At 40.0% G+C, this 25,046-nt stretch overlaps 2 protein-coding genes across 2 annotated transcripts in view; one reads left to right on the forward strand and one right to left on the reverse strand.

Annotated features, from left to right (window-relative positions):
- The window catches only part of LOC124621810 (vacuolar protein sorting-associated protein 45), a 148,625-nt gene extending 126,369 nt beyond the window's left edge, over positions 1-22,256 (reverse strand). Inside the window, exons 1-2 of the mRNA XM_047147247.1 lie at positions 22,057-22,256; positions 21,776-21,974 (exon numbers count right to left, since the gene is read on the reverse strand). Of these exons, the coding sequence (XP_047003203.1) occupies positions 21,776-21,974; positions 22,057-22,218 (361 nt within the window). The 5' untranslated portion in view covers positions 22,219-22,256. The remainder of the gene's footprint in view (positions 1-21,775; positions 21,975-22,056) is intronic.
- A 453-nt stretch (positions 22,257-22,709) lies between these two features.
- LOC124622929 (pre-mRNA-splicing factor 38B-like) lies at positions 22,710-23,582 on the forward strand. Its single transcript, XM_047148719.1, has one exon. The coding sequence runs from the start codon at positions 22,710-22,712 to the stop codon at positions 23,580-23,582; it is 873 nt and encodes a 290-aa protein (XP_047004675.1).
- The last annotated feature ends 1,464 nt before the right edge of the window (positions 23,583-25,046 follow it).

Raw genomic sequence — 25,046 nt, forward strand, 5'->3', positions numbered from 1 at the left:
GTTATCAAAACCAAGAGTGTGATGCCAAAATAATATGATAGCAAATTACAGAGCCCAGTATTCAATAACCAGCATCAATCTAAAACTGTTGTGGAGCACTGTATGTGACTTCCTGCGACAGAACCGAAATGCCTAATCTTTGGGTGCATCCCTTTTGAAAGTGCAGGTACAGTGAACTCCCTTGGACAAGTCACAAATATTTCAGTTTTCGGTTGCAGCTGCTACAAGAAAAATAAAGATTCTAGATGAATTAATACACATGAAAAATGGAACTAAAAAGGTCTAGCTGTAGCAAGGGTGGAACAAAGAATATAAGAGATAAGAAGAAGCTGACTCTCACAAGTAACACATTGAATAAGCACATGCAACATCACAGCAAGCAGCAGCCACTAGTAGCATAACATGACAAATGTATCTCAAGTGCTGTTAGCAAGTAATTAGAATATCTGTAGCAGGTGATAACAGTGATAATAATACTTGGTCTAGTAAAGCTTATAGCTGTGTGTACTGAGTAATATTTTGGACAGGTATTTGTGAGGCTAGGATAGTAAAGTCAAGCCATTAATACTGATAAATGAAAGTGAACGTGATAACATGTCAGACTGGGAGGAGTTTCAAAAGGGCAACGTAAGTAATATGAAATTTCCGTTATCAGACAGTAGGCTGGATAAAGGCATGGGAAATATGGACACAACCCAAATGGTAACGCAAGAAGGTGTTGGGGGAGTCATGACAGCAGTGAAGGCAAGTACGCAGAACTGGCAAAGACAGAGTTGGGTAATAACTTTGATTTAGTAAAATGATATCAGCAATTAAATTATCAATAGAAGAAATGAAACTGTCAAACAAAAAGCAAGCAAATAAAACAAAAAATTGTGAAACAGCAGTCTAGAATGTAGCATGAAAGAAATGAAAGTCAAACAAAAGGTGAGAGGGAAAAATTGAAGAACTAAAATGGAGGTGAAACTGGAAATTCAAGAAATAAATGACAGTCAAAAAAACGACGACTGAGTTCTAAGGACATGTTCAAAATGTGGAAAATAAGTCTAGATATAGAAATAAAATTGGCACACGAAAAGAAAAAAAAAGAAAAAAAATAGAAAACTAATCATGAAAGAAAGTCACAGTTATGGAAACAAGAAACAGGACACACGAAATAATAGAAAAACAGTACAAAACAATATCTAAATGGCTAGAAAATTTAGAAGGGCAGGTGTAGGTACATATGGAGAAGCAAAAATGGTCACATTAGATGTAGCACAGGTACAACAGGAAGTCGACATCATTAGTCAAGTAGTAGACAAGATAAAACACACAAAGACATAAACTGTAGAACAAGCAGTACATAATATTACACCAGGAAAGAAATTCAGTTGGTGGACATCCAGCAACAAATACTAAAAATGACCTTTAAGCATAATTCATACACAGCAGCAAATTTACGAAGTTCCATCTGAAAGAGAAAGCATTGTTGGAAAGCACTTTATTTCCTAGATGTGCAAGATGATAAATGAAACACAGTGTGTTGGGTAGTGCAGGAACTCCCCTACAAAGAACACAGCCATCAAACAGGCAAGATAAGGGTAGCAGTGGAACAAGAATGTATAGTACGCACACCAACTGAACACAAAATATGTAGCTAACAGGCAAGGACATAGAAATGGTGGAAAAAGAATTTGTAACAGTGATGCAGGAAAGACACCTGAAGAGACAGCCGGCCACATTAAACAACGTCTTCAGCAGAGGACAGCAAGATAGATTCCACTGCAAAGCAGAAAGGAATTGTGAAAGTGGCCTGCACTACCACAGAAAAACAGGCAATAATAAGGGGGCAAGGAATCACAAGTTTGACAGATTTCCTTCTAAATGCAGTGAAGTGCAGAACATGGACAGAGGAGAAAAAGGGTGTGGTAAGAGCAAAGAAGAATATGAAGACTGGAAGATGAGAGTGGGCAGGAATCAACCACCAAAAGAGAATACAGGAAACTTCCACTAGCTTCTGGAACAAAATCTGTAGAGTCACAGCTGCTAGCATGCGATCAGTTTACGCCATAGGAATGCGACAAATAAAATTCTGAATAGAGTAACTTATTAGAAGAATAAACTGTAACAAAGAATAATGTGGAAGTTATTCAAATTATTAAAGTTAACAAAAACTTGTGATATTTGGAATTTCAGCTTTGTGTAGTAGCAAACAGTGTAAATAATGAAGTGTTTAAGATAAGAATGTAAGTTACAAGTTTACCAGTTACTTGTTTTTAAAATAGAAGGTGCTGTTGAAGAGTTATGGAAAATCCATAAAATGTCACGAGCTGTTAGAATTTGAAATTAAAAAAAAGAGTTGTAAAGCACGGACACAGTCATCCTGCCATATTTAGAAGAAGAAGTTATTGTTGATTCACAGCGGTTGACGATGAAGGAAGAGATTTGGGAAAAATAAAGTGATATAATGTGGAAAAAAATAAATATTAAGAAAGAACAGACTTTGGAAGAAATGAAGTGAGATCACCTTGAGAAGAAAGAGAAAGAATAATCATGTCTTTTTTATGAGAACAAAACATTGAAACATGTAAATATATTTACTTGTATCCACCAAGTAGCTAAATATGCAGATGGGAAGGAAAAGATAGTATGCTGAAGGAGAGAATGAGCAAAACATCAAAAAAATACAAATGATTTCTGTCAAAACACATAGGCGTCATAAAAGGAACTGTTATTAAAAAAGAAAAAAATTATGACATACACTGTATCTGTGTACCACATTATCATAAACCACAGACGAGTACAGAAGCAACTGAGAAAAAGTGAAACACATCTTAGCTGCGGGGAAATAATGAAAGGATGCAGGCAGAACAGTGGTTCATTATTTCTCAGCACATATAAGGAGTCCTGCAAGAAAACTGAAACTAAATAATAGAACAATGAAGCTGGTAGAACATCAAAAGTGACTCGCAATTGATTGTGAAAATACAGAGAACATAATAAAAAGGTATTATATGAAGGAGATGTGCCAAAAGACAGTAATGGTTAGTAGGTTCGCTAGTTGGTTTGTTTGGAGAGTAAAGGGACCAAACTACAGGGTCATCAGTCCTTTTATCCACATTCAAACATGTCGCGGGATAAAAGAGTCTTGGACAGTTAAAAGAGGAAAACTAATTGGGAACCACACTGAAAGAGAGAACAAAAGAACCAAGACAAAAGGGGAAAACGTGCACAAAATGGAGAAAAAGCGGTAGAAGATATTAAAATAATACAGCAGATGGCCTGGGCTAGCTGACTGCAAGAGTAAAAAAAGGATGAGCTGGCCACTCAGCAACACACTAAAACATCCAGCCTAAAAGACAACGCTAGAGAAACACTGACAGGGAAAAAACTAACACCAAGGTGAACAAACAGCAAAGAAACAGTGAGGAAGAGTTAAAAGGGCGGGAGGGTGAAGGCCTGGGAGAGATGGCCAGATGCCCACGCTTAGCTTGTGTGATAAAAAACTCCTTCACAAATAAAACATAAAACTAGAGCCGCCATTGAGGCATAGTCTCCTAACACCGTAGCAGTGTGGCGGGAAGGTTAAAAGTCCACCTCAGGGAGGCTAAAATTGGGCAGTCCAACAAGATGTGGGCAACTGTCAAGTGGGAACCTCAGCGACACTAAGGTGGGTTCTCACAACAGAGGTGGTGACCATGAATCAGCCAAGTACAGGCAATGCGGAGCCAGCAAAGGACAACAGAGTCCCTGATAGTGGTTCACATGGAAGACCTCCAAACATTCAATGTATTCTTGATAGTATGTAGTTTATTTGGTGTACTGAGGGTGTGCCATTCAGTATCCCAGATCCAAAAACTTTATGGCGTAAGACCGATCAGAGATCAGTCTCCAGCATGCCAATCTCCAGAGTTGGTTTACCGGTAGCCTGTATGGCCAGCTTGTCAGCAGCTTTATTTTCCGGGATTCTGATATGTCCTGGGGTCCAAATGAAGGCCACTGAATGTCCACATTTTTTGAAGGCAGAAACAGACTCCTGGATAGTCATCACCAATGGATGGTGAGGTAAGCACTGGTCGAGAGCTTGTAGGTTGCTTAAGGAGTCACTACAGATGAGGAAGGATTCACCTGTACAGGTGGGTATATGCTCAAAAGCATGACGGATGGCTACCAACTCTGCCGTGAGAGCACTGCAGCTATCCGGCAAGGAGTGCTGTTCAGTACGTCCAGCATGAGCATAAGCTAAGCCAATGCGACCATCAGCCATCAGTGTAGACTATTTCCGAGCCCTGGAACTTGCTAAGAATGGAGAAAAATTTGCGGCAGAGGGCATTAGGGTGAACCGAGTCTTTGGGGGCACACATACGTCCAGACGAAGCTGTAGCCACGACACCAACCAAGAAGGTTTAAGTGAGTGGACCCCGAGGAAAGCTGGCTGAGGGAAAGACTCAATTTCAGAGAGAAGGGCTGGACAAGGACTGCAATCGGAATTCTCAATCTGGGCCACCACTGTGGGAGATGAATAACTGTGTTAGGGGAAAGGAGATGATAATTTGAAAGGTGAGGCAAACTATGAATGTGGGCAGTATGATTCGCAAGCAGTTGCCGCCTGATCCACAATGGAGGAACCCCAGCTTCCACAAGGAGGCTGTTCACTGGGCTCGTTCCGAAAGTACCCGTTGAGAGTCAAACTCTGCAGTTGTGTTCAGGGTCGAGCACCCACAAAGTTGAGGGCAATGTTGAACAATATGCCATGCTCCCATAGTAAAGAACAAGTGATTAACCATTCAGTTGTTGCAACAATGGTAGTAGTGATGATCTGATCACCTCTTTGATGTTGCCATCCAATGGAGATTCAATGGTAACAGCGGAGGTGAAGCTATCCCAGTCAGCCTCGGTAAGAGTCCATCTGGAACATCCAGGTGAGTAACGCAGGGGGAAGAACAGAGAGAGCGGAAAGTGGTCACTACGACAAGTCATCGTGAGCTCTCCGGTGGATACATGGTAGAAGGCCAGGATTCCAAAATGAGAGATCAATGGCCATGTATGAGCCATATGCCACACTGAAATCAGTGTTGGCACCTGTACTTTGGAGGCAAAGATCAAGTTGAATTATCAGATCCTCGACATCTTTACCACAGCTAACCCCCACAAAGGGTTACGGGCATTAGGATCACGCAGAAGTAGGAAAGGTGGGGGGAGTTGGGAAATTAGCGCAGCCAATACAGGGTGTGGTACTTCACCATCTGGAGGAAGGTAGACATTGCAGATGGCAATTACCTGCATTGTGTTCACCATGACAGCCACAGCTTCTGAACGTGTTTGCAGGGCCACGGATGTGCTATATACAGAGGTAAGCACATATATACAGACCCACCTAACATCCTGTTACATTCAGTATGATTTTTGTAACGCCCCCAATAGCCACGAAGGCCAAGCGTCCGCATTGCCAGAAACCAAGTTTCCTGAAGGGCAATGCAGAAAGCAGGTGTAACACTGAAAAGTTACTGTAACTCGGACAGGTGGGGAATAAACTGCCACAGTTCCACTGGAGGATGATGCTTTCGGAAGTCTGGGAAGAATGATGTAACCAAGGAAACAGTTTATACCTCAGGTTCACCAGCTGCCACCGGTTGAGTATTTGTATCCATTTTCACTGCAGATTAAGCATTGGCAAGATCTACGTCCTTGGGAAACACTAAAATATCCACCTTGTCATTAGATGCAGACCTGGTAGGGAGTAGTAGTGTTGGGGCCACTGGAGCTTCCTGTTTCTTAGCAGACTACTACTTCGTCTGCTTGCCCTCAAGTTTCTCTTTAGGGGCTTGCTGAGAGGACTTCTCCAAAGTAGCTTCAGGCACTGGGGAAGACCATGAAGCCCTTCGACCAGCAGCTTGTGATTCCTTCAACCACTGGCTAGTGTCCTCTTTTGCACAGAGAGGGGGGGGGGGAGGGCTCGGAAGGTAGAGTCCCTAGAGGCCCCTTCTGTGCAAGAGGAACCAGTGGAGGCTGTTGCTTCCCTGGCTGGGGGAAGGGTACTGATGTCCCCGGCATTTAAGGGGGGAGGGGGGGTCATTGCTCTCAAAATAGGCATTATGAAAGCAACGGAAAAAGAGGTGTCCCCTACCACCAAGGGGGCGGATGCATTCGGGCGGCCCTGAGGGTCCACTGTACAAGGGTGAGATATGGTGGCTACCATCACCAGTGAGGGTGACATTGGTGTAGCTGCAGCATACGAAGATGTCAAGCACATGGGGTCAACGATTCCTATTTCCGTTTAGCCTCTTGGTAAGTCAGCCTCTCCCGTTGAAGAACCGTGCAGTCTGGTGAGCAGGGGTACTGGTGCTCTCCACAGCTGGCACAGGTGGGATGAGGTGAACATGAAGTATTTGGATGCAGCGAACATCCACAGTCTCTACATGATGCATTGGAATTGCATTGAGAAGACATGTACCCAAATTTCCCGCACTTAAAGCACCACGTAGGGTAGGGACATACAGTTTTACATCACAAGAACTTTTCAGTAATGTACCACCCTCAAAGACAAAGATGAAGGCACTGGTGGCAGTTTTATTACCTTTCGGTCCCCTACAGAAGCACCGGATGAAGTGAACACTCTGCCATTCTAAACTGGTGCATAGCTCATCGTTGGACTGCCAGAGAAGGTTGCAATGGAAAATAATCCCCTGGACCATATAGAGGCTCTTATGAGGGGTGACAAACGGGAATATCACCCAACTTGTCACAAGCAAGCACTGCCTGGGGATGCTGTCTGAGTCAAAACTAACCCATTTCTCATTTTGGACAACACAGCCACTTCCCCAAACTTGTCCTCCAGGTTTTCAACAAAAAATATAAGCTTAGTAGCCAGAAAGGAGTCCCCATCTGTTCTGCTGCAAACTAAATACCTTGGCAAATACGGCCCTCTCTTTTCCATAGTCCCACATTCCTCCCATGGAGTAGCTAGGGAGGGGAACGATTTAGGGTCATACTTCTCAGCATTGTAGTCTAGCTTGCCCTTCTTAGAGACTGCTGGCACCATTTGGTCACCAGCAAGAGATGACTTGGCCCTCTTCGTTGTGGGTCATCTGCCCTGATGCCGTCCACTCCAAAGGGGCTCTCCCCACGAGTGTCACCTGGTGCGATGGCTGTTGCTGGGAGCCCTGATGCCCCAAGAAGACGAGCATCTACTTCTTGGCATATGTGGGGAATTCACAGCTCAGGCATCAGTAGTGCGATCCCTGTGTTGTCAGGGATGACTACTGTGCTGGATATTGGGTGCAGAGAAATCCAATATTGTAATAGGGGTGAAAGAGGACAGTGGACAATGGAAGAAGATGTTTTACCCTGGAAGATGTCCTCACCCAGATAGCTGAACTGTGGGTTGAGTTGCAGAGTCATGACAATGAGAAGTGCAGAAGGTCTGATTGCACTATAGATATATGGTGCACCAAATAAGGCATCCCTTCCCAAATGTAGAGTTTTGCAACTGGGAGGTCAAACCCTGAAAGAAGACAGGCCGAAAAGTAGGAGACTCCTTTAAGTTGCCTCGTACAACAGGTGGAAATACCTCGGGACTATTCTAACTCAAAAACCCCCAGGGCATGGTCATAGGAACTAAAAGATATTAGGATAGAGAAATGAAAAAAGAGTTATTTGTATGTGTGCTCATATTTGTCATTTATTCAATATATTTATATGTTTGTATAAAAACAGTGTTTGCTTATAGACAAATTTTGACATGCAGCAGTTCATAAGAACTGTTGCATTAGAGTGCAATGTCTTAACATTAAATATTGGTGCAGAGAAGCACTTTTGTTACTCCACTTGTAGGGCAGCACATGTTAGTGACCAGAACTAATTTGCTAGACAGAACTGACATCACCCACAGCATACTCTTTCTTTGCATGTTAGAAGCCAGTAAACGGAACAGGCGACAGTCAACTGGGACAGCACAACTACAGAGTGGCCAACAGCAGAGCGGCTGCCAGCAACAGCCAACACTCCACAGAGCGGCTGAAAGCAGCCTGTGGAGGAAGAAGCTTCAGAAACTGAAAGAAAGCAGCAGCCTCCCTTCACTACTTATCAGCTGTGTACAGCAGGTGGGGGTGGGTGATAGGCCACTTGCTCAAACGTAAAATTTGTTCTAGCTTTAGATTTAACATTATGATATTTTCTGTGCATTTCTCTACGTATGTAAATGAGCGACCAACTTAAGTGAATAGAAATTAATGTTGCAAACCTTACTGTATCCATACTGATACAACAATTTCAAATAAATATGAAATTGTAAAGTTTTGATTCTCCATCCTTTTTTTGATAATTCATGTGATACATGAATTTACACAAAAAGAAAAGAAAAATTAAGTCTTGACGACATGATAGACATGAATGAATTTAAGTGTGAATGAGTTTTATATTTTAACACAAAAATTTTCTGTACTACTGTTAAGAGGGTGCCATTGCTACTTTGTATTTTTGTTCTTTTGGGAGTATTAGCATTTAGAGTTTTCAGGTAAATTTTCAGTTTTTTCATTGGTTACCAGATAGATTTTTTTTATTTTCCAAAATTCTCATTTCTTGTAATTTGAAAAAAGTTTAGACGTATGTAATGCTACCGATAACAATACAGTTTCTACAAATCGATGCTTGCCCTTAACCATCACTGGCAGTCTGAACCCCACAGGTGGCACAGGAATGCCCCATCATCTGCATAGAGGATCTCTCACTGCAATACATCCTTTGTTCCTGTAACCCCCTTGACCTCAAACTTTGCTACTCCCCTCCTGCTACCTATCTATTCCCTTATATGCTCCCACCCCAGCATTACACAGCCTCCCATTCAGCCAATGGGCTCACTAGTTTTCTCCCCTTTCTCTACTTGTTTCCTTTCCCACTGCCCTTTTCTCCCTCCCCAACCCCAATCCTCCCAATTGCATCTAACAGTCCTACAATGTCTCCCCCATATCCCTGCATACTCCCACAATCAGCAATTCACATTCCCCTACCACTGCCCTGCTATCCCTGCCCCTCACCACCCCATGCTGCCTCCTTACCCCCACCAACTATGCCAGATTGCTGCTACAGTCAGGCACAGTTGATGACCACAATCTGCCTACAACAGCTGGAGATAGTGAACGTAAGTATGTGAGTTGTGTTTTTTCTATTTCAGAAATAGGCCTTTTCACCTGAAGCTTAAACATATAGCAGTCTTCTCACTGTGCCTGTCTGCGACTCAGTGTCTACTCTATATGGTGAGTAGCAATCTTTCTTTTTCGTAATACTATTGTTATTCCAAACTGGACTGTCCATTGTTTGATACAGAAATGTTTTTGCACCTACTGATTCGATGTGCAGCAGATGGTTGGAGAGAGTTGCAGAACGAATCACAGTGTGCATATTGACACATCAGAATGCGAAAAGTAGCGGTGAACATCAATAATTGTTTATCTACATTAATTTTGTAGGAATTGAGAAAATGCATAATGTTTTACAGCAACCAGACAGAATCAGCAAAAGAACAGCTAACTCAAGTGGAGTTATAAATTGTGTAAATGTTAATGTAATGTAGATAAACTTGAGATATCACTGGGATGTTTTCTAAGCATTTAAAGAATAATAAATACGGTGTTTAGAACAAACTGTTCTGATTTTAAGACACCTTTCTCACTGCTTTTTAAGAGTTATTGAATAAATTATGTAGAGTACTGAAAATTATGTAGAGTACTGAAAATAGGAGTTCAATAGGGCAAACGCCACTTAGGCATACAGTTAGGAACTTCATTACTGTGATGCGTTCCATGTGAATAAGGCTATCAGTGTCAAGAGCCTCATAGTAAACCATTATTGCAGCAAACTAAAGAAGCCAGTATCAAAGAACCAGCATTAATCCAAAACTGGACTGGGGCTTTGCATGTTAGTGACTGGATGTAACTTATCATCTGGAGATTTTTGTAACACCACTCCTCCAAAGCATTGTTTCTTACATCTGGAGAGAGAGAGAGAGAGAGAGAGAGAGAGAGAGAGAGAGAGAGAGAGAGAGAGAGAGAGAGAGAGGGAGGGGGGGGGGGGAACATTCCATGTGGGAAAAATATATCTAAAAACAAAGATGATGTGACTTACCAAACGAAAGCGCTGGCAGGTCGATAGACACACAAACAAACACAAACATACACACAAAATTCAAGCTTTCGCAACCAACGGTTGCTTCATCAGGAAAGAGGGAAGGAGAGGGAAAGACGAAAGGATGTGGGTTTTAAGGGAGAGGGTAAGGAGTCATTCCAATCCCGGGAGCGGAAAGACTTACCTTAGGGGGGAAAAAAGGACAGGTATACACTCGCGCGCACACACACACACATATCCATCCGCACATACACAGACACAAGCAGACTTGTGTCTGTGTATGTACGGATGGATGTGTGTGAGGTCTAGTGTGCAAAACACAAGTATCTTGTAGTTTATCTAAAAGATCATCTATACGGGAGCTTGGATAGAGATCTTTCCCAATAATTTTATTTAATTTTACAGTTGATGTAGATGTGATGCTCCCTGTTTATCTTTTTTCCCAAATATGATCTAGCTCGTGCTCACATATGAACTTAGTTCAGCTATTCTTTGATCAGACCACACCTGGATTTTGTTACCAACAATTTCTTTCTCTTCTGGGAACAATCTTTTGGGTGTGTTATACATACAATCTTCATTCTGACACTATTTCTCTTTGTCTTTGTTGGAATGTAGTTGATCAGTTGAGACAAATTGCTGGCTAGTATTTACCTTCAATAGGTGAAATATACAGTGCCACCAACAGATACATATAAAACTAGAAGGAACACACTAACCAGCTTTTGGAACTAAGTTTCTTCTTTGGGGCAGCGTGGGCGAAATGTTGAAGGTTGAAAAGGAAGGACAAGTCACTCAGACCCCAAGATGAGAGAGAGGCACTTGTAGTTAGCACCCTTCTGGATTGCAGCCTACTCATCATCAGCATCATCGTCCCTTCACATTTTGTGTCATTGTTAATCTTCAACTCAAGCTTTCATACACTTGATAAATAATAATAAATGCCGGTATTCATTTCATTTTTGTCCCTCTATCTACAAACAATATATTGCACATAGCTCTCATCTCCTGGTTCCGAAAATGGTTATCAGTAAATGTCTTCTTAGCTTTATGTTGATTGGCAAGTAAATTCAGAAATTTCTCGTTTCAAAAATTAACTTGTATAAAGATAAAATGTAGATTGGCAGTGGCAAGAAAAGTGTTTTTGAAGAAGAGTACTTTGTTCACATTGAATTGAAATTTAAATGCTAGGAAGCCATTTCTGAAGGTATTTGTATGGAGTGTAGCCATGTGTAGAAGTGAAATATGGATGAGAAACAGGTTAGACAAGAAGAGAATAGACACTTTTGAATTGTTGTGCTACAGAAGAATGCTGAAGATTAGATGGGTTGATCACATAAGTAATGAGGAGGTACTGAATAGAATTGGGGAGAGAGGAGGTGAATATCACACAGAGACACCAGTAGATAAATATGGTAAGCAGATTCAGATGGCTGCTGGTGGCAGTAGTTATTTGGAGATGAAGAGACATGCACAGGATAGAGTAGCATGGAAAGTTGCATCAAACCAGTGTCCACACTGTTTCATGGCTTAAACTGGTGCACAGATTAAATTTTCATTTGCTGTCTCAATTTTGCCTAACATTGCAATTCACAGATATTTTATCAACTTGGTTAATAACTCTTGATGATGTTCCAAAATAGCCAAAGTGAATATGTTATAATGTCTCTAAAGGGATTGAGAGTTCCAAATTCGTGTTCTACAGTCAAACTTATTTTGTCTAATTTTGTTTGTAATTCTCTGTTTTGATGATTATTTCTAATTTCTGCTGCTGATCACCATTACAATCTGAATTCTTGTAGACCCAAAATCCACACACTATCACTACATCTTCGTAGCCAAAGCAGCTCTCAAGACAGTTTGTCATTAACGTCATAGATAGAAGGCCAAAACCTATGTCATTAGCTGTTCTCTTGATCTCAGCTGTGCCCTCAAAATTTGTAGGAAAATTTCGTTACAGCTTTCACATAAACTATTTATTATTACCAGAGTTATAAACTCTACAGAAAAATGAAACAAAAGAACAGGACAATGCCATTCACCTTGTCTCCACGAACAATGTGTTCACTCAGTTTGCAGAGGACTTGATATTTATATAGGTTATGTACCATTCTTGAGGCATTTCACAGATTTAAATAAAGATATTTTGATACAGTCACTGGTGTCTTGTCTCTCTTTAGAGTTTTATTTATTTATTTTAGGACTACAAAACAGCTGTTCATAATTAACCCCCAACAGGGTATTAAAAAAACAAAATTATTTTTATACATAATTTGTACTTACATGTTGACATTACTTCTTCACAGTTACCACAAAAATTCAAAGATTTGTCTTGCCATAACACCAGGTTCCACATCTTCATCAAAAAATGGTGCTGTTTGGTGCTTCAGCCAATTGTTGACAGAGTCATCCAGCTCATTGTCAGACATGAAGAACTGAGTAGTCCATTAGACTTTCTTCTTCAAGAAGAGATGAGAGTTGCTTGGTGCCAAGTTCAGATTACAGAGAGTATTGAAAAATATCCCACCCGAAACGTCTGGGTTCTTCCTTCATTCGATCTGCAGTACAGGATAACAGATAGTCCTAAAGAAGAAGAATTCTTTCCGTAATCATCCCACACCATTTGTTCTAGTTAACCTTTGGATTTTCATGAGTGGTCACAGTATTCTCACAAGTTTCTATCACAAAAATCTGTTGTCAAAATTCCTTTGAGATCCTACAAAACTGTAAGCATCATTTTGCGATTTGACAGCATCAGCTGGAATTTGCTAGGGTTATTGGGAGAATGAGTGTGCATCCACTGAGTGGCCTGTTTCTTAGTTTGAGGGTTCACAAATTGTACCCATGTCTCACACCCACAGCACAATTCTGTTCAGAAATTCGTCCTCCTCTTCATGGTAGTACAGAAGGAATATCAAGGACAAACCTATTCTTTCAGTTTTCTTAAAGTCAGTTAGAGACTTTGGTATTCAACACACACAAAAATTATGGTACTCTTATCTCTCTGTGACAGAGTTAACAAGGGTTGTCCTTAAAATCTGAGGCACATCTTCAGAAAGTTAGAAAATTGTTAACCAATGTCTTGGATGTACAATTTCATCAACAACTGAGCATCTTCCTCAATCACTTCATTTTGCTGACCTGTCTGACCAGCCTTGAATTTTCTGCACCACCCCTCACAACACCAATGCTCATAACCCCAACTCCCATAAACATGACATTTTTGGTAGCATTGATTCCTTCTGCTTGCAGGAAGCAAATGACAGCATACCTCGCAATTTGTAAGAGACGCAATAACACTATTTCAGTCATTTGCTGCTTATTCACTGACGAGCGCAATAAAGTGCTGACTGACAAAGTTACCTTCAAAGACTCCTTTTGCAGCCATGCAAATGCCATGAAGCTACAAGCATCCATTCGTTTTTAACAGCCATTTAAAATTTAATTTATGATTATACCTCATACACTGGCTAACACTGTCACTGGAGCATCAAAAACATTGGGAATTGTTTGTTGCAATTAGTGAGTTCCATGAACATTGCAAGAGTAGGTAGGGGAATAAAGATCCAGACAGAGCCCAGCTTTGCCTGAACAAATATAACACACTGACGTGTACCAGGTGCTTCACAGGACACCGCAACATCCTTTAGATTTCACATTACTATCAGCACTTAGTACACAATGAGGGTGACAGTTCTAACATACGTTTGTAATATCATTGCAGTTCAGGCTGCTAAGCCAATATCTCCCTTTCAGCAACACTCCATGTTCTACAGGGCTCACCATTTAGAACCATCCAGAAGGTATACGAAACTTCTGGAATGCTACTGACAGACAAGAATTCCCCTTCCAACATCCCGTCATTCTCAAAGACATTTGATGTCTACTAGGTTTTACCAATCACCTGCAAAAGCTCTGTGAGTACAACAGAGAAAATGAACTGTATAAATTGTTATTTGTCATTTAGTATTTTATATCCCTGGTATCAGCAATACTAAAAAAAATATTAAAATGATAGGAATCACATGTTCACTGAAAATGTGCTAGCCACGTATCAGAAAAGGTGCAAGCATTACTGTACTATACACTGAATAATGTTCTTGTAAAAAGGTGAAAGCTCACACAAACTGGTGTGCACACTTCATTCTATGAATATTAGTAACCCACTAACTTACCATAAACTGACTGGCCATTGCATGAAGGAAAAGTTATGGAAGTACTGTACAGAGAAGGGCTGTTCTGCTTTGACCAGAGATATCAGCAGCACTATTTATTAAATCAAAGTTGTGGCTACAAACTGGTTTGTTGTGCACCTCAAGGTCTAGGTTAGGTTTAAAGATCATAGTTCGGTCATCAGTCAGTGAAGCCAACAAATGTGTCATGATAATCTCCACTAGCAAATGGAGATAAGACACGGGGATGTTATATTTATTAACACCTTCAAAAATATTAAAACTTTAATATATCAGACTGCAATAAGAATACTGAAGATTTTCATTGGGGACGTAAAGGCGACGGTGGCGGCGGCGGCAGCGGCAGCAGCAGTAGTAGTAGTGGTAGTAGTAGTTGTTATTGTTGTTGTTCTAAGTCTGGTTTGATAGAGCTCTCACATAAAATTCACTTATGGTGTAAGCAATTCCAGTGTTGCTTGTTGATGTTGGCAATTTGTTTACATTGGTTGTACCAAATTGGATGATAGAACACTGCAACCAATTAGTATCACTCAATGTAACGATTTCTTTTGGCACAATATTGGAACTGATTATTTTTGTTTTTCATATGGGGAGTACCAGTACCACTTTTACTGATTGTTATAAATTTAAAAGTGCTTACTGATTTTGGTATTTCTTTGGTGACTGGAAAAAGAACTAGATGTGCTGACAGACTGACCTAGTGAGTAGTCCAATGTTTAGGTTAGGATGGAATGTTATAATATACTTGTGAGATGCTTGAGAGTTGGGGGTCAATGGAAGCATATGATTACACCCGTCTGCTTTGACCCATGATGTAATGGTGTGAAGTGTGATGTCACTACAGTGAAGCGTGTTTGAGTTTTTGTGTTTGTAGATATCATGTTGTTGTATGTGATGGTGCCCCCTGGTGGTGTAAGTGCTGAGTTTAATGTGTGGTATTGGATTCATTTGAATTTTGGTTGTCATAGTGCTAATGTGGTTTTGAGTTTAGGTAGTTGGTGCGGTAACGTGGGCTGTGGAAGTGTTCTCAGTGTGTTGTTAAGTTTTTTTTGTTTGTGTGTTTGGCATTTTTCTTAGGTCTGATTAGTTAGGTGTGTGTGTGTGTGGAGAGGAGGGGGGGGGGGGGGGGGGGCAGGGGGTAGAGCACACGTGAATGCAAGCGGTGGCCAACCAATATGGTATTGCCGAAGGCTCTTGTTACGTAATTTTTATTTTGACTCTATTCTATGGTAATTGTGATATTTTGTGTTTTGTATATTTTTGGTATGGCAGTTGTGTTTTAACTGATGTAGTGAATATGGGGTGTTTGGGTTTTGGAATTGTTGGGGCTTTGGGTCCACCGTTTGGAGATACAAGTGTTGATTTTTTGGTACGAATAGCTGCGGCTGAGCTATATAGGTCAAGGGAAATGTCCAATCCTGTGGTTTTGATGGTGAAGCGGAACGTGGTAATTTTTTTTAAATTATTGTTATTTGTTTTGGGATGGTGGAGTGTTTTTCTTATTGTTGTATATTTAGCTTGTCCCTACCCTAAACCATTTATTTTCCGCAATTGTCACATTAGTTTCATTTTATTTTTGGAGTGAGACATTATTGGGTCATTATTATTTTAGTCTGCATTTGTTGGCATATGTATGTAGGGACATTTTCATTTTGTATAAGCTGGAAGTAGCCGTTTCCGCCATATTGATGACGTGGGTCAACGCAGCTGGGTGGAATCTTATGCTTCTGTAATGCTCGAGTTGGCAAAGCCAACAAATCTCAACACAAAATAAGATCTCCATAATAGACTGATGTGTAATGCAACATAAGAGAAACATTCATCATTGCAGTAACCTACTTGTATGTCTTCTTTCTGATTTTTTCAATAATTCCAACAATGTGATTAAATTCTGCACTAACTGAACAAAATACCAGATAACTATTTACGAACTATGGGCAATTACGAATGAGAATCTTTGTGGCTAACTACATCAAACCCATGACTCATCTACTTTATTCTGGGTACAAATCATTACCAAAAGCTGCACCTAATAAAAAAAGCTGCAGGCACCAAAGTACATTTTTTCCAGCTCTCCAGTGCTGCTCTAACCTGTGCAAGCCTTTTCATCTGCGAATGACTAGTAACCCACACCCATTTGAACCTGCTTACTGTATTCATCCCTTACACTCCTCCTCCAATTTTTACCTCTCACACTTCCTTCCTATACCAATTTGACAATTCCTTGATCTGTCAGAATGTGCCCCATCAAGCGACCGCCTCCTCTAGACAAGTTGTGCTACAAATTTATTTTTCCTCAATTCATTTCAGTACCTTCATTGGTTACTCAGTCTATCCACCTATTCTTCAGTATTGTTCTGTAGTGCCACATTTAACAAGCTTCTACTATCTCTTGTCTGAGCTGCATATTTCCATATTTCACTCCCATACATGGCTACACTCCAGACAAATACCCTCTGAAAAGTCTTAGTAAGACTTTAAATTTAAAGTAGACATTAACACATTCCTCTTTTACAGAAATGCATTTTGTAATATAGGCAGTATGGATTTTATATTCTCTCTACTTCACCCATTATTACTTACTTTGGTGCCCAAATAGCAAAACTCCTCAACTAGTTTTAGTGTCTCACTTCCTAATTTAATTCCTTCTGCATCACCTTATTTAATTAGGCTACATTCCATTACCCATGGTTACTTTGGTTGTTGTTCATCTTATAACATATTTTCAAGAAGCTATCCATGCTGTTCAAGTGCTCTTCCAAGCCCTTAGCTGTCTGTGACAGAATTACAATGTCATTGGCAAATCTCAAAGTTTTCGTATTTTGTGCTTGACCTTCAATTTCTTCCCCAATTTTTTCTTTGGGCTCTTTCACTGCTTGCTCACTGTACAGTCTGAATAACATTTGGGTAGGCTCCAACTCTACCTCACTTACCTTCTCGACCACTGTTTATGATTCATGTTCTTAGACTCATAACTGCAGCCTGGTTTCTGTTAATGTTGTAAACAGCCTTTCCCTACAAGTATTTTATCCCTGCTATCATCAGAATTACAAAGAATGTATGCCAGTCGACACTGTCATAAGCTTTCTCCAAATCCATGAATACTATAAAAGTAATTTTGCCTTTCTTCTGCCTGCCTTTTAATAAAAGTCACAGCATCAGTATTACTCTGTGCATTCCTAAATTTCTCTGGATCACCTGGTCTTCCCCAAGGTTGGCACGTTTCTGTTTTCCTATTCTTCTGTCTCAAATTAGTTTCAGAATTTTTCAACTAGTACTTTTAACTGATGGTTTGTTAGTATTCACACTCGTCAGCACCTGCCTTCTTTGGAATTTCAATTATTACTTTCTTCTTTAAGTCTGAGGTTTTTTCACATTACGTTGTGGTTGACTCTTCCAAGGATCTCAATATTTCTGAGATAATGTCATTTACTCCAAGCAACTTGTTTCCTCTTAGACCTTTCACTGTTCTGTCACATTCTTCTTACAGTATTGTATACCCCAACTCATTTTCATCTACTCCCCCTTCCATTTCTATGATATTCCTATAAGTTCACTTCCCTTATACAGGATGGGGCAGTTAAAACAGTTTTGGAAAATATATAGGAAACTACACATCATATTACAAAAAAGGCTGTAATAACAGTTGTTCCTCTTGAAGCGGGACATCCAATGACACTACAGTTGATGCTCCTGCTCCACCTCCAGGAGGTGTGACGGGTGTCCAATTTGAAATCTTCAATAGGAACTCCCAATTTTTACGGCAAATTCAGATTCTCTGGAGAAACTACATAACTTTTGTATGGGGCAATTTTATTGTTGTGCGATAGATGGTGCTGTAATCAACACAAATCAGAATAGGTTACAATTCTTTGAAACACGATAGTATCTCAGGAAATTACCCAATAGATCAGGATCCCAGTAGAGTAGAAGGGCAGTATTCTTACATTTTGTAATGCAACATGGGTGTTTTATTACAAATTAATGTGATTCTTGAGAACATAACACATTAAATTGTCCACATTATTTGTACAATAACTCACCGATGGTGTCAAAGCGGAAAACGGTTAGAATAGGTTATCAGCTTGTTTATCAATGCAGTAACAACTACATTTAGTGTTACCCAGGAACAACGATGTTAATGTAGTACACTTCTGTTTCATTCAGGTCTTTTTTTTAATGAGTCCCCTTGCCTCTCACCCTCAGGGTGCTTGTATTGACTGAATCCCATTGACTCTCACCATCGGGGTGCTGGTCTTAGGTGCATCCCCTTGTCTCTCACAAATCTTCATGTTTTACTCAAGCAAATAATGTTTGAAATGGTGCCTGCTCACAAAAGTATACCTCACAACCTTATTTCTGAAAGAAAATCCTACAGCTCAAAGTTTTTCTTCACTAATATTTATTTGCACATTCAGTGATAATTCCCGGGCACATATTTGCACAGGTTGTTGGAATGTCTGGGTAACATTTCTCCTTTGGCATTCCCCACAGGAAAAAAAAAAAAAAATCTGGAGGTGTCATGGTGCAGGCCACTCATGAGGGCCTCCACATCCAAGCCGTCGGCCAGGATAGTTTCGATTCAGAACTTTACGAGATGTCCACAAATAATGTGCTTGACAGCCATCATCTTGAAACAACATATCCATTCTTGTTTAAAGTGGGATATCTTTCAGAAGTATTGGCAAAATATTATCTAAAATGTCGCCATTCACATTACTGTCTATAAAGCATGGGCCAATTATCCGAGACCTATTACAGTGCTCCAGGGGTGTTGAAACTCAGCTCTCACTTAATGCATATTGTGCCGATTCACATGAATACAATTCGTAAACGTTGCTTCATCAGAGAAAACACCTGTGAATGAAAATCATCATTGGCTGCTAGTTTTTGTATTGAAATGCAAAAGTTCAAGCGGCTTTGAAAGTCTCCCCATTCTACTACGGCTTGATGCAATGGGTGGTATATGTGTTCATGCACTTTGCTGCGAAATTCCTGCAACTCGTGCAATTTCCCTCGAACTATTTCAGGATGTACAACAGTTAGAGCCAAAACATCCACTCAGCATTTTCGTTCACCACGGGCTGTGATCAGATTCTTCGTGTGGGTTGAACACTTACAGTAGCAGTAAAAATTGGCTAATACTGCAAAATGTTGTTGCTGAAAGAAATTCCTCTCTGGGAACAGGTTCACATACCATAAACAAGCTTCTCCTACATGCCTATTTGACACACAATATGACGCAACAATGTCCACCCCTCTGCACTCGTTAACATTGTTGCACAAGTAGGAAGTGAGCCGCAACAACTTCACACTGCTGTTTCCTTATCCATAATTCATGGTATAGCCACAGTTGTGCTCAACACAAGGGAACTATAGCCTTGTACCTAGGTGTTGCAGAAACAGTGAGTCCGACCATGGACTGTGAAGCATGTTCGCCATCTGTGCATAACAGATGGCCATTTGAATGGTAAAAAATATTTAGCAGACAATACATACTGAACATTCCCTTATCACTTTTCAACTGTTTAATCCATTTTGATCTGTGTCAAATACAGCGCCATTAATCCGGAACAATAAAATTGTTCCACACGAAAGTCACACATTTTTTCTGGAGAATCTGCAATAAAAATTGGGGGCTCCTATTGAAGATTTCAAATTTGACTCCTCTTCCACCCCCTGAGAGTGGAGCAGGGGGGGGGGTCGAGTTCAGTGTCATTGGATGCCCCCTTCCGAGACGAAGTCCCAGCTATTTCTGCAAACAATTCAACCACCAAACCTTTGTGTGTGTGTGTGTGTGTGTGTGATATATATTCCTTCAACTTTCAGCTTTCCCTTCTTTGCTTGGTACTGGCTTGCCAACTGCACTCTTGATATTCATTCATATAGCTGCTCTTCTTTTTATTTATTTATTTACTTTTTTTTCAGGAAAGGCCACTAAATTTTTCTGCGGGCAGCATTTATCTTTCCCTTGATTAGGCTTGCTTCTATAGTCTTGGATTTGTCCTCTCCTTTTTAGCCTTTTGCACTTCTTGTCAATCTCCTTTATTAATCTGTATTCCCTGTTGCCCATCCCATTTCCTGTATTTTTATATTTTCTCCTTTTGTCAATTACATTCAACTTCTCAAGCATTATCCAAAGGTTTCAAACAGGCAATCCATGTTCTCCTGTTTTTCCTTCTCTTCCTTTTCCTCTTATTCTGCTTTCAAATTCTCTCTGAATAACTTCTTTCATCTCATCATACATTTTTTCACGCTCTTCATCATCTACAGAGCTAGTTGGCATATAAACTTTTACAATGGTAGTGTTGTGCACCACACTATTCATGGTAGCTTACCTGCATTCCTATTTTCTTATTCATTATTAGGTTATTCCTGAATTACTTCTATTTGATTTTGTATTCATAACCCTGTACTCACCTGACTGCAAACTTACTCATCCAGGAACCAAACTTCACTAGTTCCCACTGCATCTAACTTCGATCTATTCATTTCTCTTTTTGAATTTTCTAACCCTACCTACCCAATTAAGGGATCTAGCATTCGACAATCTGATCCATAGAATAACAGTTTATTTTCCTAATGACATCTCTTTAAGAGTCCCTACCAGATGATCTGAATGGAAGACTATTTTGCCTCCAGATTTTACCACAGAGGATATCATCATTTATACATACAGTAGATACACAGGCTCTTGGCAAATGTAACAGCTGTAGTTTCCTCTTGCTTTCAGCTATTCACACTACCAGCATAGCATGGCCATGTCGGCTAGCATTACAAGACCAAATAAATAAATCAGCCAGACTCCCATCCCTGCAACTACTGAAAAAGGCTGCTGCTTCATTTCATGAAACATATGTTTACCTGGCATCTCCAGGGGTATCCCTCCAATACAGTTGCACCTACAATATGGCCATCCCACCTCAGCAAGGACCATTGCTGGTGGCGATGGAATACAACTAAAGAATGCACAATATATAGCCTATAAAAGAAAGATGGGAAGAACAGTTCTAAACTGTTTTTCAGTGCCTGCTGGATTACAGTAGTCTAGATAAAATCTGATTTGAAAATTATATGATATTCCACACTTCCATAATAAGCAGATCAATGAACAATATAACAGTTTCAGAAATAACACACTTAGAAGCAATTATGTAGCTCTGGCTGCTGACACGAAGTAGGGGCCTATATAATATTTGGATACAGAGCAATTTGCTTTCCAATGCAAAATCCAGAAACTGATGGTACAGTCATCTTCCCGCAGAAAAGTATAGTCTTAATTTGTTCATATGTCATGTCTTACATAACGCAACAAACTAAACTGATCTACATTACTGTCTCAAAATAAAATGAGGAAACTTTGTTTACTTTACAAAAGGGCAGTCATCCTCTGCAGATAGTTTTACTGTTGGAAGCAAATAGTTCTCAATATTGATAAATAAACAACGAAGATCGTGTCATCAAAACAATGTACTTACAAATGTAATAAGCGCCATACTGCGGATTTCTAAGCTCTCTTTCAAGAAATGAAAGGTTTTCTTTCGTTGGTCGGATAAATACTATACACTTCAAGTGTCTCATTGGTTCATAGGCGCTTCCAGAATCAATCCTTTCGAACAGGTACACCTCTTTCCTTAGTATCTCCGACTGCCCGAATACCATGCTCACGATTCCAGTCTGGGAACACATATACGACAGAGGTAAGCTCCAAAAGTAAGTAGCCGATTATTCAATGTTTACCAAGCGCCAGTAAATATACCGTGTGTTTGTCCATCAGAAGTATTTTCATTCCTGGGCCACTTTCTTCAGTCATTCGCGTAATGTATAGCCTAACAGCTGCAACGACGTTCATTTTTATTAAATTATTACAATTATATACTTGTATACAAGAAACTACGAACTCAACATCATCACAGCTCATAACATCCGCTCCCACTCACGATCTGTCATTATTGTTGATATCGCTGAAGACCTTTGAGGCGGTAGAAGTGCTTTGGCTGGGCATATATTGATGTATAAAAATACACCTCCGTAAGTTTCCGTTTTCCGAAGGATAATATAAAGTTAATATTGAGCCACACGCAAGAAAATGTGGTAGACTAGTCATTCAAGTGTTGCTGTATTTATATTCATGTAAGGTAAGAAAAGAATTTGTTTTATTGTTTCTAGCACAATACTTCCGTGTTGCGTGTTTACAAATGCGCCCTATAAGTAATGTTTTTAATACCAACGTGCATTATTCGGCTAGTGTTACTTGAATGTAATTATGATATCTGTAATTATTTTGTTGGTCACATGTAGTACCGTTTGCCAGTTAGGAAAGTAGGCCTACCATTTCCCACTGCAAAATATCTTTTTTTTTTTTTTAGGTGCAGTAACAGCTCTACTTCTTTTCACTGAAGATTATTGAATATGGATGGTCAGCAAGTGTGTAATGATTCGAAGCTGTACAAAAAATCCACATCGAAAGAAGAGAAGAAAAACAACGTATTGCAACTGTGGGGAAACGAACGTACAATGAATTTAAACCCACTCATCTTGGAAAACATACGAACTTCGTATTACTTTAAAGTGAATCTTCGCAAGTTGAAAACGTACCACGAAGTCGTCGATGAAATTTATTACAGAGTTGGTCACCTAGAACCGTGGGAAAAAGGAAGCCGAAACACAACTGGGTTAACGGCACTGTGTGGAGGTGTTAGAGGGGTTGGTGCGGGAGGGATTGTATCATCAGCTTACTGCTTACTGTATAAAATGTTTACGTTAAAAATGACTCGAAAACAGGTCAATGGTTTGATTACTCACCCTGATTCCCCTTACATTAGAGGTTTAGGTTTTATGTATATCAGATACACACAGCCTCCACAAGACTTATGGGAATGGTTCGAGCCATTTTTAAACGACAAAGAAGAAATTGATGTAAAGGCAGGAGGGGGCCACGTTATGACAATAGGAGATATGTTAAAAAGATTTCTGACAAAACTGCAATGGTTTTCCACATTCTTTCCACGAATTCCGCAGCCAATACAACAGACGATCGATAGGAAATTACCGGTACTGACGACAAGGACACGAAACGAATTTCGGGGCAATGGAACGACTCGGCGTAATTCTTTTAAGGAATATCATACAGCTGCAAAAGTAGAAAAGGGAAAGACCGCCATTTCCTCGAATTCGTGTAATTCAGAGAAAGAAAGTTCAGCTAGTTCCAAGAAAAGGCGACATTCATTTGAATACAACGTCCAGAATACAAATAGAAGAGCAAAGGAAAGAAGGTGTAATTAATAATGTATAAATTAATGAAAAATTTTGCTGTCACATTTCGTTGCACTGTGAACATGTAAAGGGCTCATTTGACAATTTAAAGACATATACTTTGGCAATGACCAAGTGAATTACTTGCGCTCGATATTGAAAGTAAATAGAACTATATTCTTGAAAGCCTAAAGAAAATAAGTGTTGTCACTGTTGACTGTAGTGGGGATTTAATTCCCGTACTAGGAAATTGTGTTGTTTTTTTACAAACATTTGTAGAGAAATAATGCTGTTGGCTGAAGCCAGAACATGACATTGTAAGTTTTTTTGCAATAAATATCTGACTCATTGAAAGCGCCGGTATACAACTTTGTTTTAAGCTAGTGTGGACTTGTTTGTTCTAACAAACAATGCAGATGCAGATTGGGAGATAAGAGATGTTACCGCAAATAGGTTATTCAGAATTGTGTTCTTTTTATGGTGCTTCAAATATGCTGTAGTCTTTATAACGTTACACCTGCAATCCTATATAGCGCTCATCCTCCCCAGGTCCTAAGTTTGGTATCTGGATGCATAAATTCATCAGGCAAAATATTAAATATCTCACGTATTTACTACGTCCAAAATGTGATAATTGCTCCCACAGGTACTGCTGAGTGCTTCATACACTAACGGCGCATTTATCTCAGTCTTTTGGCAATTTTTTAGTCTTCCTGTAACAGCTATTAGGCCCTATGTGTTACCTATTAGTTCGCACGTGGAGTAAAAACAATCAGCGCATTTGCCAACAAAACATGTTACCATGTATCCATGTCTAATTTTTTGAACTGTGTTTGAAAATTCAGTCCATATCGTAGCTGTACACAAAATAACAACGCATTTATGCCGTGTGCTCTGACATTCAGCGTTATCTATGCTTAATTTTGTTCAAAAAATGCTGAACAGGAGGGGATAAATAACTTCAAAATTTCCTAGCACGACTGAATTAGGCCTACAGTACTAGGGGAATGTATTTCCCGACATTGTGAATTACGTTTAGTAAGCTGTACATTATATTTACCCTACAAAATGGTACATAAGTTTTATTGTTAAACTGGAATCTGATTCATGCCGATATGTATTCAGACGACAATTAGGACAAAAAATATGTTTCGTTGTTCTGATACGTGTATGAGCGCCCGGTCAACAGAAGAAACATTGAATCCTATTACTGCTATATATGCGAATCTTGAGCTTCTCCCGATGTACGTTGAAAATGACAGAGGGCTCACAGTCGAAACATTGGAGGTTGTAGATGGTAGTACCCGGCTACATTTTCAGTAGGTCATTTAACCATCCGTCTGCCACAATCGACCCGACAGGCACATTTGACGTGTTTACGCTCCCCTCTCTCGGGTGGCGTGGGCTTTCTCCGCCGCTATAGTACCTTCCTATCTTCAGGTGCTGTTTATAGCATGCATCACCAGTTTGGATGCTATTTTTGTGGAGAGCCTG

The sequence above is a fragment of the Schistocerca americana genome, chromosome 7, assembly GCF_021461395.2.
Source record: "Schistocerca americana isolate TAMUIC-IGC-003095 chromosome 7, iqSchAmer2.1, whole genome shotgun sequence".
NCBI classification, from domain to species: Eukaryota; Metazoa; Arthropoda; class Insecta; order Orthoptera; family Acrididae; genus Schistocerca; species Schistocerca americana.

Bases quoted from the DNA above. Each gene is read 5' to 3' on its own strand.
- LOC124622929 (XM_047148719.1), top strand. From the start codon at position 22,710: ATGGATGGTCAGCAAGTGTGTAATGATTCGAAGCTGTACAAAAAATCC.